This window comes from Loxodonta africana, chromosome X (genome assembly GCF_030014295.1).
Source record: "Loxodonta africana isolate mLoxAfr1 chromosome X, mLoxAfr1.hap2, whole genome shotgun sequence".
Classification (NCBI taxonomy): domain Eukaryota; kingdom Metazoa; phylum Chordata; class Mammalia; order Proboscidea; family Elephantidae; genus Loxodonta; species Loxodonta africana.
The window spans coordinates 177565150-177583133 of record NC_087369.1 but is presented as its reverse complement, the minus strand read 5'-3'; the positions used below and the strand labels follow the sequence as shown (position 1 = coordinate 177583133).

At 44.9% G+C, this 17984-nt stretch overlaps 2 protein-coding genes across 3 annotated transcripts in view; one reads left to right on the top strand and one right to left on the bottom strand.

Annotated features, from left to right (window-relative positions):
• The window catches only part of F8 (coagulation factor VIII), a 141377-nt gene that overhangs the window by 102866 nt on the left and 20527 nt on the right, over positions 1–17984 (top strand). For both annotated transcript variants that reach the window (XM_064277823.1, XM_003421705.4), the window contains 7 exons: positions 324–536; positions 826–1054; positions 1269–1451; positions 5342–5458; positions 6240–6311; positions 7369–7454; positions 11875–12030. In XM_064277823.1, coding sequence (XP_064133893.1) covers positions 324–536; positions 826–1054; positions 1269–1451; positions 5342–5458; positions 6240–6311; positions 7369–7454; positions 11875–12030 — 1056 coding nt within the window. The remainder of the gene's footprint in view (positions 1–323; positions 537–825; positions 1055–1268; positions 1452–5341; positions 5459–6239; positions 6312–7368; positions 7455–11874; positions 12031–17984) is intronic.
• Positions 15594–17352, bottom strand: F8A1 (coagulation factor VIII associated 1). The gene has a single exon (XM_064277822.1). It carries the CDS (start codon positions 17334–17336, stop codon positions 16173–16175), a length of 1164 nt encoding a protein of 387 aa, XP_064133892.1. The 5' UTR covers positions 17337–17352; the 3' UTR covers positions 15594–16172.

Below are 17984 nucleotides of genomic sequence, written 5' to 3'. Positions count from 1 at the left end.
ATCAGCTCCTGGGGTTGTTGCCTCTTAAAACCCCTGTGGCGATATTTCACCTTTTACTTTGGAATTGCTTTTAAGTATTTAAGAATTTTTCTCCTTTGCAACTTTGAGTTCATGCCTTAAAGATTTTAGAATTCTTGTGTCTTCTGTAGATCTTTAGGTTTGGGATATAACAAAATCCACCCCCTATACCACTTCCTCCAGGGTATTAAAAACTTGGATAAAACCCAAAATTTTGGTGTTCCTATTAGGTCTGTGATCCCTAAGCTAAGAACTTTAAGACCCTAAAAAGAGGATGCTTGTGATTTTTTTCTTTTTCTCCGCAGGTGACTTTCAAAAACCAGGCCTCTCGTCCTTACTCCTTCTATTCTAGTCTTATTTCTTATGAGGAAGATCAGAGACAAGGAACAGAACCTAGAAAAAATTTAGTGAAGCCTAATGAAACCAAATCTTACTTTTGGCAAGTGCAACGTCATATGGCACCCACTGAAGATGAATTTGACTGCAAGGCTTGGGCTTATTTCTCTGATGTTGATCTGGTAAGCAAGTCTCCATTATGCTGGCCACTTTATGATGGAAAAGAAGTGACCTCTGTGTGTTCTGCTAAGAATTTTGGTATTTATCCCAAAAGCAATGGGAAGTTTTAAATAGGGGAGGTGACATATTTGTGTTTTAGAAGTACTACTCTGGAATCTACTGAAGAGGATGAATTGTGCTGTGGGAAAATATGGGGTGAGTTGGGGTGGCATGAAAGTTGATGAGAAGTCTACTGTGGTTCATAGGTGAGAGAGAGCTTATACACATAGGATTGACATCTTCCCTCCCCAGGAAAAAGATCTGCACTCAGGCTTGATTGGACCCCTTCTGATATGCCACACTAACACGCTGAACCCTGCTCATGGGAGACAACTGACAGTTCAGGAATTTGCTCTGCTTTTCACTATCTTTGATGAGACCAAGAGCTGGTACTTCACTGAAAACATGGAAAGAAACTGCAAGGCTCCCTGCAATATCCAGATGGAGGACCCCGCTTTTAAAAAGAACTATGTCTTCCATGGTAATATATACCACATATATATACCAAATATTACTGTAAAATGCAGCATGCACTGTGTTAAATGAGCCTTGAGCAGAAGGCTTGAACAATGTATGAATCGAGAGTATACGTGTGGGAGTGGAACCCTCAGAATCATCAGTATTTTTGGTGGGGTGGAGAGAAAGAAATGCCTGCAATAGGTTTTCATAGCCTTCTCTGTGTTCTCCTTCAATAGCAATCAATGGCTATGTGATGGATACACTGCCTGGCTTAGTAATGGCTCAGGATCAAAGGATCCGGTGGTACCTGCTCAGCATGGGCAGCAATGAAAATATCCATTCTATTCATTTCAGTGGACACGTGTTCACTATACGGAAAAAAGAGGAGTATAAAATGGCAGTCTACAACCTATATCCAGGTATGAACTAGTGTGTGCTCTTTCTTCTGACTACTTATTGTGTACTTTAAATGTATATTCTAGGCACTGGCCTAGGCACTAGGAATACAATCAGTGAACAAAGGAGACAAACTCCCTGCTCTCAGGTAACTTACTTTTTCAAGTAACTTTAACCTGCAGAGAGATGGTTAATTAGCAAATGAACAAGATAATTTCAGATACAGGAAAAGTGCTTTAAAGGAAAGGCAACAGAATAAATGGACAGTGAATGTTGCAGCACTTTCATTTTCCATCTCGAATCCCACATGGCATTAGTAGTTATCCAAAGACTGATTGGTTTATATATGCAACCAGTACATTAATTAAGCACTACTCACCAAGTTTTTTAAAACACAACTTAAAAAAAAAGTTTAATGGGCGGGAGGGAAACTTCCCCTGTTTTGGGATGAAAATTCAGATAAGCCCTGTGACTTGTCTACTCACTCTTAAGTGATAAACAGGCCTGCAGTCACTTTACCTCACAGTTCAAGTCAGAAATTACAGCGTCCACGCCAAAATATTACTCAAAACTCAGAACTTGTAAGTAAGGGTGGTTGACACCTCTATCTATCTTGTCTATACTGTGCTGTTTTGAACTCTGGCATGGATAGGTTTAGGGTAAATGGGTAGAACAGCTCTCACCAACTTACAACTGGCACCGTTCACATTGTCTGCACCTGGTAGGTATTTAAAGCTGACTCTTCCTCTCGCAGAGCATTTTCAGGGACTCTTCCAAGGGTCCTGCTTAAGACCCTCTCTCATGAACTTCCCTTGACCTGGCTGCTTTCACTTTTATTCTGGGTGATCACTTGTGACTCATTCCTCAGCCCGTCACCATTTACCTCCAGTTTCTTGCTACTGGGTTTACTTTATGTCTTTAGTTACCCCTAGTGGACTAGACCCAAGATGTACCTCACCCTGACCTCTGTGTTCCAAGGAGCCCATTCTCTGCCCAGCGAGAAACATATCTTTTGCTCTGAAAAACCCTGGGAATGCAGACCATCCTAATTCAGGAGCATTCTCCTGTCTCCACCACCAAAACATTCAGCCACCCTGACTCTTTCATTTCCCAGATAGGAGGCGGAATCAGAATTCAATCTCCAGTGCCTCACATAGCAAGCATTCCGCCTTTCCCTTTCCACCCTGGGTTCTCTGTGTCTATTCATCCAGTTTTCCTGTCTGTTCCCACCTCCTTGTCTTTGCTTTTGGGCAGGTGTTGCCCGTTTGGTCTTGTATACTTGATTGAACTAAGAAGCACGTTCCTCACATGTGTTATTGTTTGTTTTGTAGGCCTGTCTAATCCTTGGCTGAAAGGTGGAGTGGCTTTGGTTCTGAGTTAGCAGAGTGCCCAGGGGGCCATAGTCTCAGGAGTTCCTCCAGTCTCTGTCAGACCAGTAAATCTGGTCTTTTTTTTACTGAATTTGATTTTTTGTTATACGTTTTTCTCCCGCTCTGCCTGGGACCCTGTATTGTGATCCCTGTCAAAGTTGTTGGTAATGGTAGCAGGACACCATCTTGTTTTTCCGGCTGTAGTTCGTGTGGTCCATTAGTCCTTTGGACTAATACTTTCCTTGTATCTTTGGTTTTCTTCATTCTCTTTTGCTCCGAACATACTGGGACCAATAGTTGTATCTTAGATGGCCACTGGCAAGCTTTTAAGACCCTAGACACCATTCATCAAAGTAGGATGTAGAACATTTTCTTTATGAACTACATTATGCTGATTGACCGAGATGTCCCCCGAGACCATGGTCCCCAGCCCTCAGCCCCAGTAACTCATTCCCTCAAAGCGTTTAGATGTGCCTAGGAAGCATCTATGACTTTGCCTTGGTCAAATTGTGCTGACTTCCGCTATATTGTGTGCTGTCTTTTCCTTCACCAGAGTTAACACTTGTCTACTATCTAGTTAGTGATTTCCCTTCTCCACCTCTCCCCTCCGTCTTAACCATCAAAGATTGTTTTTTTCTGCGTGTAAACCTTTTCTTGGGTTTTTAAAATAGTGGTCTCATACAGTATTTTTCCTTTTGTGACTGACTTATTTCACTCAGCATAATGCCCTCCAGATTCATCCATGTTGTGAGATGTTCTGTTTATTCATCACTGTTCTTTATCTATATATAATATGGAAACCCTGGTGGCATAGTGGTTAAGTGCTATGGCTGCTAACAGAAAGGTCAGCAGTTCAAATCCACCAGGTGCTCCTTGGAAACTCTATGGGGCAGCTCTACTCTGTCCTGTAGGTTCGCTATGAGTTGGAATCGACTTGACGGCAACGGGTTTGGTGTTTTTGGTTAGTGTTCCATTGTGTGTATGTACCACAATTTATTTATCCATTCATCTGTTGATGGGCATTTAGGTTGTTTCCATCTTCTTGCTATTGTGAATAATGCTGCAATGAACATGAGTGTGCATATGTCTATTCGTGTGAAGGCTCTTTATTTCTCTAGGATATATTCCTAGGAGTAGGATTGCTGGATTGTGTGGTATTTCTATTTCTAGCTTTTTAAGGAGGCACCATATTGTGTTCCAAAATGGTTGTACCGTTTTATATTCCCACCAGCAGTGCCTAAGAGTTCCAGTCTCTCCACAGCCTCTCCAACATTTGTTATTTTCTGTTTTTTTTTATTAGTGCCACTAACGTTGGGGTGAGATGGTATCTCATTGTAGTTTTGATTTGCATTTCTCTAATGGCTAATGATTGCGAGCATTCCCTCATGTGTCTGTTAGCCACCTGAATGTCTTCTTTGGTGAAGTGTCTGTTCATATCCTTTGCCTGTTTTTTAATTGGGTTGTCTTTTTGTTGTTGAGATGTTGAAGTATTGTATAGATTTTAGAGATTAGACCCTTGTTGGATATGTCATAGCCAAAAAATTTTTCCAAATCTGTAGGTTCTCTTTTTACTCTTTTGGTGAAGTCTTTTGATGAGCATAAGTGTTTAATTTTTAGGAGCTCCCAGTTAACTAGTTTCTCCTCTGGTGGTTGTACATTGTTAGTTATGGTCTGTATTGTATTTATGCCATATATTAGGGCCCTCAGGGTCACTATGAGTTGGAATTGACTCGACAGCAATAGGTCTGGTTTTTCTCTTTGTTGTGTGTGTGTGTTGTCCCTATTTTTTCTTCGATGATCTTTATTATTTTAGGTTTTATATTTAGGTCTTTGATCCATTTTGAGTTACTTTTTGTGTATGGTGTGACGTATGAGTCCTCTTTCATTTTTTACAGATGGACATCCAGTTTTGCTAGCATCAATTTGTTAAAAAGACTGTCTTTTCCACATTTGATGGGCTTTGGTCCTTTGTCAAAGATCAGGTGGCTGTAGATGGGTGGATTTACATGTGGGTTCTCGATTCTGTTCCATTTGTCAATGTGTCTGTTGTTGTACCAGTACCAGCCTGTTTTGACTACCATGGCTGTATAGTAGGTTCAGAGATCAGGTAGCGTGAGGTCTCCTACTTTATTCTTTTTCTTCAATAATGCTTTGCTTATCTGGGGGCTCTTTCCATATAAAATTGGCAATTAGTTTTTCCAGCTTGTTCAAGAATGCTATTAATATTTGGATCAGGATTGCATTATATGTGTAGATCGCTTTGGGTAGGATTAACATTTTCACAATGTTGAGTCTTCCTATCCATGAGCATGATATGTTTTACCATTTATGTAGGTCTCTTTTGGTTTCTTGCAATAGTATTTTGTAGTTTTCTTTGTATAGGTCTTTTACATTCCTGGTTAGATTTATTCCTAAATATTTTATCTTTTTAGGGGCTATTATAAATGGTACTACTTTCCTGATTTTCTTTTTGAAATTCTTTTTGTTTGTGTATAGGAATTCAACAGATTTTTGTAAGTTGTGTTCTCTTTGTTTTTGATAAGGCATGTTTGAGACAGTGGAAATGCTGCCATCCAAAGCTGGGATTTGGCGGGTAGAATGCCTTATTGGTGAGCATCTACAAGCTGGAATGAGCACTCTTTTTCTGGTGTACAGCAAGGGTGAGTAGCACTGTGGGCAGAGGCTCACTGCGTACCTAGCCCACTTCTATACAATTTCATGTCATCTTTTTTCTCTTCCTGGAATGGTTATCTTTGTAAGGGATTAATACAAGCTCACAGCTGTTATGAAATTTAAAATAGATATTGCTGGTAGAAATCATCAGAGTCCTCAGAGGAGGGAAGATACACTTGAAGCTTTGAACACTTTGGACCTGAAGCTCTAAATATTCAATAAATTGGTGCTAAAAATATCTCTTCATTTTTACAACTTGATGGAGCTCCAAGATCTCAAGAGAAAATTTGGGGACTTAATTTTGATTCAGTTACCAAAGATAACTTACAAATATCACTTGGAAGACTTTGGGAATTTCACCCTGAACAAGTAAGAGAACCTCTGGTCTACTTATGTGTGAGCCCTAGTTTTCTGAGCTGCAAAATGTAAATAGTTATACCTACCTGCTTGCATGAATTAAATGAGATAGTACAATAAAATATTTAGTACAGTTCTTGACACATTAAAAAAAAAAACCCATTGCTGTCAAGTCAGTTCCAGAGTAGAACTGCCCCATAGGGTTTCCAAGGAGTAGCTGTTGCATTTGAACTATCGACCTTGTGCTTAGCAGCCAAGCTCTTAACCACTGCACCACCAGGGCCCTTGACATATAGTAAACACTAAAAGATGTTAGCTTTTGTTGGTGTTCTCCCATTTTCACTGACTTAACATTTCTGAATCTGAATTCTCTACACCTCCAGCTACTGTGTTTCCCCTGTTTGATTTCAGAGTGTCAGACTCCCCTGGGAATGGCTTCTGGACGCATTAGAGATTCTCAGATTACAGCTTCAGGACATTATGGTAAATACTATTATTTCCCTCCACAAACCTGGGCTGATTATATCTTTTTTATTTCTGTTAGATTCAGGTAACCAATCCATCACTATGGTTGTATTAATTCTACCTCATAAGTACCTCTCTCTGTTTCCCAGTGAGACCATTTTAATTCAGGCCACCATCATTGCTCATCTGGGTAATGCCATTGCCTCCTTGAACGGCCTCCCTGCCTTCGGTATTGCTCCCTTGAATTCATTCTCTTCACTGTGACAGGAATGATATTTCTAAAGCACAAATCCAATCACCCCACTTCCTGCTTAAACTGTTTTAGTAGCTTCCTGTTTGTTACCTTCAGAACAAAACCTTCTGTGAACACTGCCAAACTCTCCATTCTTGTCTCCTCACGTTCACTGCCCCTTGCACCCTATCCTTCTTGAATACTGAAGTACTCTTTCTGAGCGTGCCATGTCATTTCTTGACTCTTTGCCTTTACACATGCTCACTCCCCCATCAAAACTATTCCTTCCATACTTTTCTGTCTTGCAAACTCTTCCACATCCTTCAAGACTCAGTTTCCTAGCCTTGCCTCCTTTATAAAACCTTTCATAACTCTCCCCATACAAAAAGGCAGAATCATTTTTTATGTTTTTTTTAATAGGATCATGCACATACTTCCGTGTAGCACTTTTCATACTGTACTGTGTCTCAAATTATACTTTGAGCTTCTTGTATTTTTACTTATGTTTTTATTTTGCATTCTCTGATTTTTCTACAATGAACATATTTTGTGTAATAAAGAAATAATATTATTTGTTAGTACTGGTAACAAATTCCAGTATCAGCTAATTAGAAGTACTAACAATCAACAAAATTATTCAATGCTAGAAAATAGAATGGACAACAAAGACAATCAAAACCATTCAGTAGTAATCCACACTGAGCTATGAAGTCTTTATGACTTTCTCTGTTTTCTCCATAACTAGGATTAGCTTTTCTTAGCTTTTCTTAAGAGAATAATTTCATTCCCAAGTGTCTAGGACCAACCCAACTGAATTTAATCTCTCTCTTCTCTTGGTCAAAGGACAGTGGGCCCCAAAGCTGGCCAGACTTCATTATACTGGATCGGTCAATGCCTGGAGCACCAAGGATCCCTTTTCCTGGATCAAGGTTAGAAAAACGAATCAATGATGGGAAATATATCACATTCAATCATATCACTTCTTCCTCTTGTAAGCTCTCTCTCTCTCTCTCTCTCTCTCTCTATGTATATATATAAAGTGTCTATATATGTTGGAGCCCTGGTGGCATAGTGGTTAAGAGCTCAGCTGCTAACCAAAATGTTGGCAGTTTCAATCCACCAGGTGCTTCTCGGAAGCCCTGTCCTATAGGGTCGTTACAAGTTGGAATCCACTTTAAATATATATAAAGTTTTGTTGTTAGGTGCCGTCGAGTCAGTTCCGACTCATAGCGACCCTATGCACAACACTGCCCAGCCCTGACCCATCCTTACAGTCCTTCTTATGCTTGAGCTCATTGTTGCAGCCACTGTGTCAATCCACCTCATTCAGGGTCTTCCTCTTTTCCGCTGACCCTGTACTCTGCCAAGCATGATATCCTTCTCCAGAGACTGATCCCTCCTGACAACATGTCCAAAGTATGTAAGACACAGTCTCACCATCCGTGACTCTAAGGAGCATTCTGGCTGTACTTCTTCCAAGACAGGTTTGTTCGTTCTTTTGGCAGTACATAGTATGTATATTCAGTATTCTTCACCAACACCATAACTCAAAGGCGTCAATTCTTCTTTGGTCTTCCTTATTCATTGTCCGGCTTTCACATGCATATGATCCCATTGAAAATACCATGGCTTGGGTTAGGCGCACCTTAGTCTTCAAGGTGACATCTTTGCTCTTCAACACTTTGAAGAGGTCTTTTCCAGCAGATTTGCCCAATGCAATGCATCTTTTGATTTCTTGACTGCTGCTTCCATGGCTGTTGATTATGGATCCAAGTAAAATGAAATCCTTGACAATGTCAATCTTTTCTCCATTTATCATGATGTTGCTCATTGGTCCAGTTCTGAGGATTTTTGTTTTCTTTATGTTGAGGTGTAATCCATACTGAAGGCTGTGGTCTTTGATCTTCATCATAAGTGCTTCAAGTCCTCTTCACTTTCAGCAAGCAAGGTTGTGTTGTCTGCATAACACAGGTTGTTAACGAGTCTTCCTCCAATCATGATGCCCCATTCTTCTTCATATAGTCCAGCTTCTCAGATTATTTGCTCAGCATGCAGATTGAATAGGTATGGTGAAAGAATACAACCCTGACGCACACCTTTCCTGACTTTAAACCAATCAGTATCTCCTTGTTCAGTACGAACAACCGCCTCTTGATCTATGTAAAGGTTCCTCATGAGCACAATTAAGTGTTCTGGAATTCCCATTCTTCACAGTGTTATCCATAGTTTGTTATGATCTACACAGTCGAATGCCTTTGCATAGTCAATAAAACACAAGTAAACATCCTTCTGGTATTCTCTGCTTTCACCCAGTATCCATCTGACATCAGCAGTGATATCCCTGGTTCCACGTCCTCTTCTGAAACCAGCCTGTATTTCTGGCAGTTCCCCGTGGATATACTGCTGCAGCCGTTTTTGAATGATCTTCAGCAAAATTTTGCTTGCATGCGATATTAATGATATTGTTCTATAATTTCCACATTCGGTTGGATCACCTTTCTTGGGAATAGGCATAAATATGGATCTCTTCCAGTCAGTTGGCCAGGAAGCTGTCTTCCATATTTCTTGGCATAGACGAGTGAGCACCTCCAGCGCTACATATGTTTGTTGAAACATCTCAATTGATAATCCATCAATTCCTGGAGCCTTGTTTTTTGCCAATGCCTTCAGAGCAGCTTGGACTTCTTCCTTCAGTACCATTGGTTACTGATCATATGCCACCTCTTGAAATGGTTGAACATCGACTAATTCTTTTTGGTATAATGACTGTGTATTTCTTCCATCTTCTTTTGATGCTTCCTGCGTCATTTAATATTTTCCCTATGGAATCTTTCACTATTGCAAATTGAGGCTTGAATTTTTTCTTCCATTCTTTCAGCTTGAGAAACGCCGAGCGTGTTCTTCCGTTTTGGTTTTCCATCTCCAGCTCTTTGCACGTGTCATTATAATACTTTACTTTGTCTTCTCGAGCCACCCTTTGAAATCTTCAGTTCAGTTCTTTTACTTCATCAATTCTTCCTTTTGCTTTAGCTGCTCAACGTTCAAGAGCAAGTTTCAGAGCCTCCTCTGACATCCATCTTGGCCTTTTCTTTCTTTCCTGTCTTTTCAGTGACCTCTTGCTTTCTTCATGTATGATGTCCTTGATGTCATTCCACAACTTGTCTCATCTCCGGTCATTAGTGTTCAATTCAGGTGGGATATACTCAAGGTCATATTTTGGCTCTTGTGGACTTGCTCTGATTTTCTTCAGTTTCAGCTTGAACTTGCATATGAGCGATTGATGGTCTGTTCCATAGTCATCCCCTGGCCTTGTTCTGACTGATGATATTGAGCTTTCCCATCGTCTCTTTCCACAGATGTAGCCAATTTGATTTCTGTGTGTCCCATCTGCTGAGGTCCATGTGTATAGTCACTGTTTATGTTGGTGAAAGAAGGTATTTGCAATGAAGAAGTCGTTGGTCTTGCAAAATACTATCATTTGATCTCCGGCTTTGTTTCTATCACCAAGGCCATATTTTTCGACTACTGATCCTTCTTTGTTTCCAACTTTAGTATTCCAATCACCAGTAATTATCAATGCATCTTGATTGCATGTTCGATCAATTTCAGACTGCAGCAGCTGATAAAAATCTTCTATTTCTTCATCTTTGGCTCTAGTGGTTGGTGCATAAATTTGAATAATAGTCGTATTAACTGGTCTTCCTTGTAGGCGTATGGATATTATCGTATCACTGACAGCATTGTACTTCAGGATACATCTTGAAACGTTCTTTTTGATGATGAATGCAACACCATTCCTCTTCAAGTTGTCATTCCCAGCATAGTAGACTGTATGATTGTCCGATTCAAAATGGCCAATACCAGTCCATTTCAGCTCACTAATGCCTAGGATATTGATGTTTATGTGTTCCATTTCATTTTTGACAATTTCCAATTTTCCTAGATTCATACTTCATATATTCCAGGTTCTGATTATTAATAGATGTTTGCAGCTGTTTCTTCTCATTTTGAGTTGTGCTACATCAGCAAATGAAGGTCCTGAAAGCTTGACTCCATCCACGTCATTAAGGTCGACTCTACTTTGAGGAGGCAGCTCTTCCCCAGTCATCTTTTGAGTGCCTTCCAACTTGGGGGGCTCATCTTCCAGCACTGTATCAGACAATGTTCCGCTGCTATTCATAAGGTTTTCACTGGCTAATGCTTTTCAGAAGTATCAACTCTTTAATCCTCATGATAACCCTTTGAAATAAATACTGTTATTATCTCCACTTACAGATGAAGAAACTGAGACACAGAGAGATTAGGTGATTGTCTCAGTTACCTAGAGCTACTACAACAGAAATACCACAAGTAGGTGGCTTTAAAGAACAGAAATTTATTTTCTCATGGTTTAGATAGCTAGAGGTCCTAGGGCGCTGGCTCTAAGGGAAGGCCCTCTCTATCTGCTCCGGGGAAATCTGTGTCTCAACTTCAAATTCTCAGCATTCCCTTGCAGATCGTCATGTGGCATTATCTTCCCCTCTGTTTGTGCTTGCTTCCTTCTGCGTCTATGCTGCTCTTTTTATCCCTCAGAAGTGATCAGGTTTAGGACACACTCCACATTGATACGGCTTCAGTAACATCACAAAGAAAATCCTATTCCCAAAAGGGGTTATATCCACAAGTATGGGAGTCAGGACTCCAATACATATTTGGAGGGTGCACAATTCAGTCAGTAACATTGACTCAGTTAGATTCACTGCCTTAAGAATCTCAGTCTAATAAGGGAGGCAGGCCAGCAAAGCAACCTTTATAATATGGTGCAGTAATTTGCTGAAGGTATATAGAGTGAAGTAAAAACATTAAAGAAGCAGAACTATATTTGTCTGGGAGAGTTAAGAAAGTCTAACCAGGAGAGATAGTTTCTGAACTAACATTTGAAGGACGCATAGCAGTTTATCACTGAATAGGATATTGGATTGAGGGCCCGTCTGGGAAGAGGAGAGGAAGTTGGCTTTGGCTTGGCTGCGGCTAAGTTGTGTGCAAGAAGTTAAGGTACGTGGGTCCCTGTGTGCAGCACAAAGTACAGGTGTAGAGAAAATGGGGGATCAATGATTTAGAAGTGGCCTGGTTTGCCAGGGAGCAGGCTGTGAACTCAATAAGCACCTTTCTTACCAGTTCCCACTATTTATCCCATCCCATCACATACATATCAACATTTCAACACTGGTGTCTGCTCCACCTACGTATCCAAGGTAATGCTGGGTGTATGTGCACCAGTGTGAATTCTTCCTAAGCCAAGAGTTAATTTCAGGAACTGGTACACACATTTAAAAACAGGTTAAAATAAAGTGTTGTTTTAACTGATAGGTGGATCTGTTGGCACCAATGATTATTCATGGCATCAAGACCCAAGGTGCCCGCCAGAAGCTCTCCAGCCTCTACATCTCTCAATTTATCATCATGTATAGCCTTGATGGGAAGAAGTGGCAGAGTTATCGAGGGAACTCCACTGGGACCTTGATGGTATGTTATTAGTCCTTTCAAGAAAATGCATGCATCCTTTAAAGAACTTCTGACAGATTTCAGATATGGGGCAAACACTCATAGCTTCTACAAACTTAACTCCAAAAAATAATTTTCCACCTTATGGGCAGTTGCAGTGATTACAGACATATGAACAAAACCAAAATAGTAGCATCGAGCATCTCATAGACCATAGAAATGAAGAGATGCTCTATTGGCAGAAATGTGATTCAGGATTCAGTGAACGGATAAGACGGTGAGTTCGCTTATGGATATGCTAGGTTTAAGGTGACAGTAAGCCAACCAGGTTGAAATGGAAAATGACAAATCATCACAAATTGAATTAGGTGGTGATGCCAGCAACAATTGCAATTCCAGATATGGCTCTCCTGGAGCAAATGAACATAGCCCCAGGCATCTGATAGAACTACTGACCTGGAAAACGTCTTTTTCTTCATTCCTATTAATGAGCAAAAATCAAAATAAGTTTGCATTTGTGAGGGAGGAACAAGAGTACTAGCTTTACTATCTATGCCTGAGAGCGATGCTGACTCCCACAGGACTAATGGGGTCAAAGGGGAGCCCCCACACCCAGTGAGGAGCACAACTTCACTGCCACCGTTTCCAATATTTTGAATGCTAATTTCTACTTTTCAATGAATATTTAAATAATAAGGATCTTTCCCCCAGTCTTCACATTTAAAATCACACTAATCACATCCTTTAGAAAAATATTTATCTTTGATAGTGTTAGGAATCAGTGTTAACTTTGATATTGAGGTGCTATGTAGCAAGCGAACTCCGAAATGATGGAACCAGGCCTTGGACCAGCTATCCGTGGCACTAAGATTCTGAGAGAGATCCATTAATGAGCCAACGGAAAACAAGGCGCTTCAGTGTTTCCTTCCAATCATGCTTGCATACCCCATACTGGGCTCTCTGGGAATCCCCTCCCACCCCCACCCCCACCCCCAGCCCCAACGCCCCGCCACAAGGAGTTTAGACCAGAGGCCCAAGGCGGCTTTTCCTTAAGCCCCAATCCAAATGATCTCAGCGGTCACCCTCCGTAACTCCTTGGCATTCCTGTCATAAGAGAGTAGGGCGGCCGACCAGGTCTGCAGTCCCGGGTCGAGGAGCGTACCAGAAAAAGCCAAAGAACAAAGAAGCGTGTACTGTGACAACATTTGCAATAAATTGGACTAGGAGTCTAGAGGTCAGTAGACCCCTTCCTGGCAGCCAAATGAGAGCAGAGGAATGGTGGCTGGATCTGTCTCAAATGGGCCGCTCCTGGATTTCCTGACCTGCTAGGCCCACACTGAAGTAGAAATGAAAACCAACCGGTTGCCATTGAAGTCGACTCTGACTCATGACAGCTCCACGTGTCAGAGTAAAAGTGTGCTCCATAGGGTTTTCAAGGCCTGATATTTTGGAAGTAGATTTCCAGGCCTTTCTTCTGAGGTGCCTCTAGGTGGACTTGAACCTCCAACCTTTCAGTTAGCAGTGGGGCATGGTAACCTATTCGCCCCACCTAGGGACTCCAGAAACAGAAAAGAGTACCCTAAAAGTCACACCCATTTTGAGCCGCTTAACTCAGCATCGCAACCCTCCCCCATCCCGGCTCCCCTCAAAACAAACACACGAAAATCCACCCCCAAGCTGTGCCCTTAAATCTCACCCTAAAAGCTTAGTAGTGTATACAACTCCAGCCTAAAGGATCCATTTCCCCAAAGTTGAGTGTTTAAGGATGAGGCTTATTTTGAGGAGCTCTTACTACTACCCTAAAACTGTAAAAAAGAAAAAAGAAGAAAGGAAAAGGAAAGGAAGAAAGAGGAGGAAGGAAGGGAGGGAGGGAGGGAAGGGAAGGGAAGGGAAGGAAGGAAGGAAGGAAGGAAGGAAGGAAGGAAGGAAGGAAGGAAGGAAGGAAGGAAGGAAGGAAGGAAGGAAGGAAGGAAGGAAAGGAAGGAAAGGAAGGAAGGAAGGAAGGAAAGAAACGAAATGGTGAACAACGATACTGCCTCGCATGTACATAATCACAAAATAGCAAAGAGACACGCTCTGATTTTACGCGTTTGAATGAAAAACTGCGGAAAGATCCCTATTACAAATAAAAGTTGTAATCTAGATTACACACAGCTATCGGAAGACTGGAGGAAACCGTGGTGGCGTAGTGGTTAAGAGCTACGACTGCTAACCAAAAGGTCAGCAGTTCCAACCCGCCAGGCGCTCCTTGGAAACTCTATGGGGGCACTTCTACTCTGTCCTCCAGGGTTGCTCTGAGTCGGAACTGGCTCGACAGCAACAGGTTTGGTTTGGTTTGGTTTGGTTTTTGGTATCAGAATAGAACCAAAACTGTGAACCCCAATGCCTTGGAACTATTGCACTGGACACACGTGCGCCGCAGCTATCAGAATAAGGACTGCGTGGCAAATCAGCTCCGCAGGTTCATTTCCCGGCATCGCGCACGTGCTAGATACGCTGTACGTTTCAAATGCACAAGTATCTATCGGAGCTGAAAGAGAAGTTATCTAGCTCTGCTTTTTGCCTCCTGACAAGTAGGTAAGATATTCACATTATACAGATGAGTCAAATCTAAACCACCAGTTAGGAGTATTAGAATAGCTCTATCAATCATGGATTTAGGGCTGTTAACAACCACCCAGCTGTAAGGAATAAAATTATTCCCAGGAACATGTACGGGGCGGATGAAACGCAGGAGAAATTGGTGATCACCAAGACATAGAAATCAGCTGAGAGGTGAGGCCAGAGTCAGGATAAAATCACATAGCTTAAGAATTTAAGCAGAGCTATCCCGGTGGCCTAGTGGCTAAGTGCTAGGGCTGCTAACCAAAGGGTCAGCAGTTGGAATCTGCCAGGCGCTCCTTGGAAACTCTATGGGGCAGTTCTACTCTGTCCTATAGGGTCGCTGTGAGTCAGAATTGACTCGACGGCAGTGGGTTTGGTTTGTTGTTGTTGGTTATCCCAGTGGCGTAGTGGTTAAGAGCTAGGGCTGCTAACCTTAATTAAGGTCGGCAGTTCGAATCCACCAGGGACTCCTTGGAAACCCTACGGGGCAGTTCTACTCTGTCCTATAGGGTCGCTACGAGTCGGAATCGACAGGACGGCAACGGGTTTTGGTTTTATGCAAAAGAAAATCCTCAGTATAAAATAAAGATGGGGCTGGGTTGGGGGGAGGAAAAAGAGGAGGGGAATAGAAGAGTGTAGTGGGTTGAATGGTGCTCCCCCTCTCCACCCACCAAAAAAAAAAGAGGGCGGGGAGAGAGAGAGAGAGAATTATGTCCAGCCCGGAACCTGTGACAGTGGCCCTACTTGGGAAAAGGGTCTTTGCAGATGTAGCTAAGTGAAGGATCCTGAGGTGAGATCGCTTTGGATTATCCTGGTGGGCCCAAAATTCAGTGAGATTTGTCCTTCTAAGAGGAGGAGAAGACACAGAGAGAAGGGGTGAAGGCACACAGAGGAGAGAGGAGGCTGCCATGGGAAGACACAGGCAGAGAAGATTGGAATGATGTGTCTAAAAGCCAAGGAACGCCTGGAACCACCAGAACATGGAAGAGGCAAGGAAGCATTCTCCCCTAGGGCCTTGAATCTGGACTTCTGGCCTCGAGAACTGTGAGGGAATAAAAGTTCCTTAAAAGCTACCGGGTTTGTGGTCACTTGTTCGGGTAGCCCTAGGCAACTACTAGGGAGATTCTCATCTCTATGTTGCCGTCTTGGGGAAGAGAATCGGGCCCCTAGCCCGAGTCTATCATCACGTGTTTCCTCCTACTCTCCGAAGCCACCCAGACATGCCTCGGAAGAAAGGCCTGGCGATCTGCTTCTGAAAGGTCACGCCTGGAAAACCCTATGCAGGGAGTGCAGTGCTACTCTGCACACACCGGGTCCCCATGACTCAGAACCCAGCCACGGCAACTGGTGTTTTTTTTTTTTTTTTTTTTAATTATTATGGAAACAAGCACTTGGGACACAGCTAATCTTCAGTAAACTAAATTCTGATTCCCATGGTGACCACAGCAATAACACAAAACAGTACGATGAGGAAAAACGTCTTTTATTTCTCCCCAGATGCAAAGGTGGATGCGTGAGGTTTGCTAACAGGAAAAGAGTCACTTGGTTAATGGGACTGATCAGATCCCCTGTCCCGAGGGGGAGATGGTTTCTTGCAGGACGAGGTGCAGGAGGTGGTTCTGCTCGGCACTCAGCAGCGGCCACATCTCCACCTGCAGCGACTTGATGGCTTCGGTGTCCTTTTCGTGGGTCGCCATGACCAAGGACTGGAGCAGCAGAAAGAGCTCCTCGGGAAGCTGGCCGCTGCTCTCCTGCCCGTGGCTGTCGAAAGCCTCCCAGGAGTACTTCTCCAAGGTCTGGGCGTGCTCCGGCAGCAGCTTGGCGGGCGGTGGCTGCAGGAGGAGCAGCAGCAGCACGCGGGACACTTCGCAGCGGACCAGCACGTCTGAGAAGGCGCCCAGAGCGGCGGGAGAAGGCGCCGCAGAGCCGGCGCTAGCAGGGAGCGGCACCGGCAGGACCAGGGCCGTGTCGGGTCCCGGCGGGGGCCCGGGCGGCTGCGGCCCCTGTAGCTGTAGCTGTAGCGACGACGACGACGACGACGACGACGACGGCGGCGGCGGCGGAGGCTGCACCGGGTGGGTGCCGTGCTCCCGCGCCAGGCGCTGCATGCGCGTGAAGACCGCCAAGGCCGCGTTGTAGTCCCGCGCCAGCAGCTGGCAGGAGGCGGCGTCGCCGAGCGCTTGCAGCGCGGCCAGGGGCAGCTGGGGCAGCTGCAGCTGGGCGGCCCGCTGGAAGTGGCCGGCGGCGGCGGCCGGCTGGCCCAGGTCGCGCAGGGCGGCGGCCAGCTCGAGGCAGAGCGCGGCGGCGGCGGCCGGCTGGCCCAGCTCGAGGTGCAGGCGCACGGCGGCGCCCAAGGCGCTGGCGGCGGCCTGCAGCGGCTCCCCGTAGGCGGCGGGGCAGACCAGGCGCTGGCGCGCGTCACGCTCCTGCCGCAGGAAGAGGCGCGCGGCCTCGGTGAGCGCCAGCGCCTCGCCGGGCCCGTGGAAGAGCGCCTGCTGGCAGCGGGCCACCGCCAGCTGGCACCAGGCGGCGTAGGGCAGGCACTCCTGGGCGCGCAGCTCGCGGCCCAGCTGCCCGAACTGCTCCCCGGCCTCGGCCACGTTCGGCTTCCGCAGGAACCGCTTCTTCAGCTTGTTCGACACCAGCCGGTACCGGGCCAGGAAGTCCCCGGCCTCGGGCCCCGGGCCCGCACCGCCGCCCAAACCGGCGCCGGCAGCCGCCATCTTCGCCGCCTCAGCGCTTCCGGGCGCGCAGACGTAAGCGGCGAACGTGACGGCGGCCGCAGCGGGCGGGCACGGCGGCCGCGACGTGCCGGCGTCACGCTGCGGCAGCCGCGGCCGCGCCCCCGCGGGGCGCCCCCCGCCCTCCCCTTGGCCGAGGTGACAGGCACATCGAGCTTTGGGAGTCGGGGCCTGGCCGGACGCTGGCCGCGTATGCAAAAATGGAGGGCGGGAGGGGCCTGGCCGGGCTAGGGCTGCTGCTAGGTTAGGACGGCTTGTTTACCCGCGTTGCCAGAGGTGCTCTAAACCTGTTAAAAGCAAACAAACAGCCACAACAACAACAACAGCAACAAAAAGCAAAACAAAAACCACCAAACCCATTGCCATTGAGTTGATTCTGACTCTAAGCGACCCTATAGGACCGAGCGGAACTGCCCCCTAGGGTTTCCAGGGGGCGGCTGGTGGATTCCAACTGCTGACCTTTTCGGCTAGCAGTCCGGCTCCTAACCACTAGGCCGCCAGGGTTTCCCTAAACCCGTTAGGCGGCTCAAAATTTACGGACTCCGACTAAAGTGGTCCTGCACGACCACCGTTCCTTTTTGGTGCCTCTCTTTACTGTTTTCCGCCTGCCTCCTCATCGTCGCCCCTGCC

Coding starts and splice junctions, on each gene's coding strand:
- F8A1 (XM_064277822.1), bottom strand. CDS start 17,336: ATGGCGGCTGCCGGCGCCGGTTTGGGCGGCGGTGCGGGCCCGGGGCCC.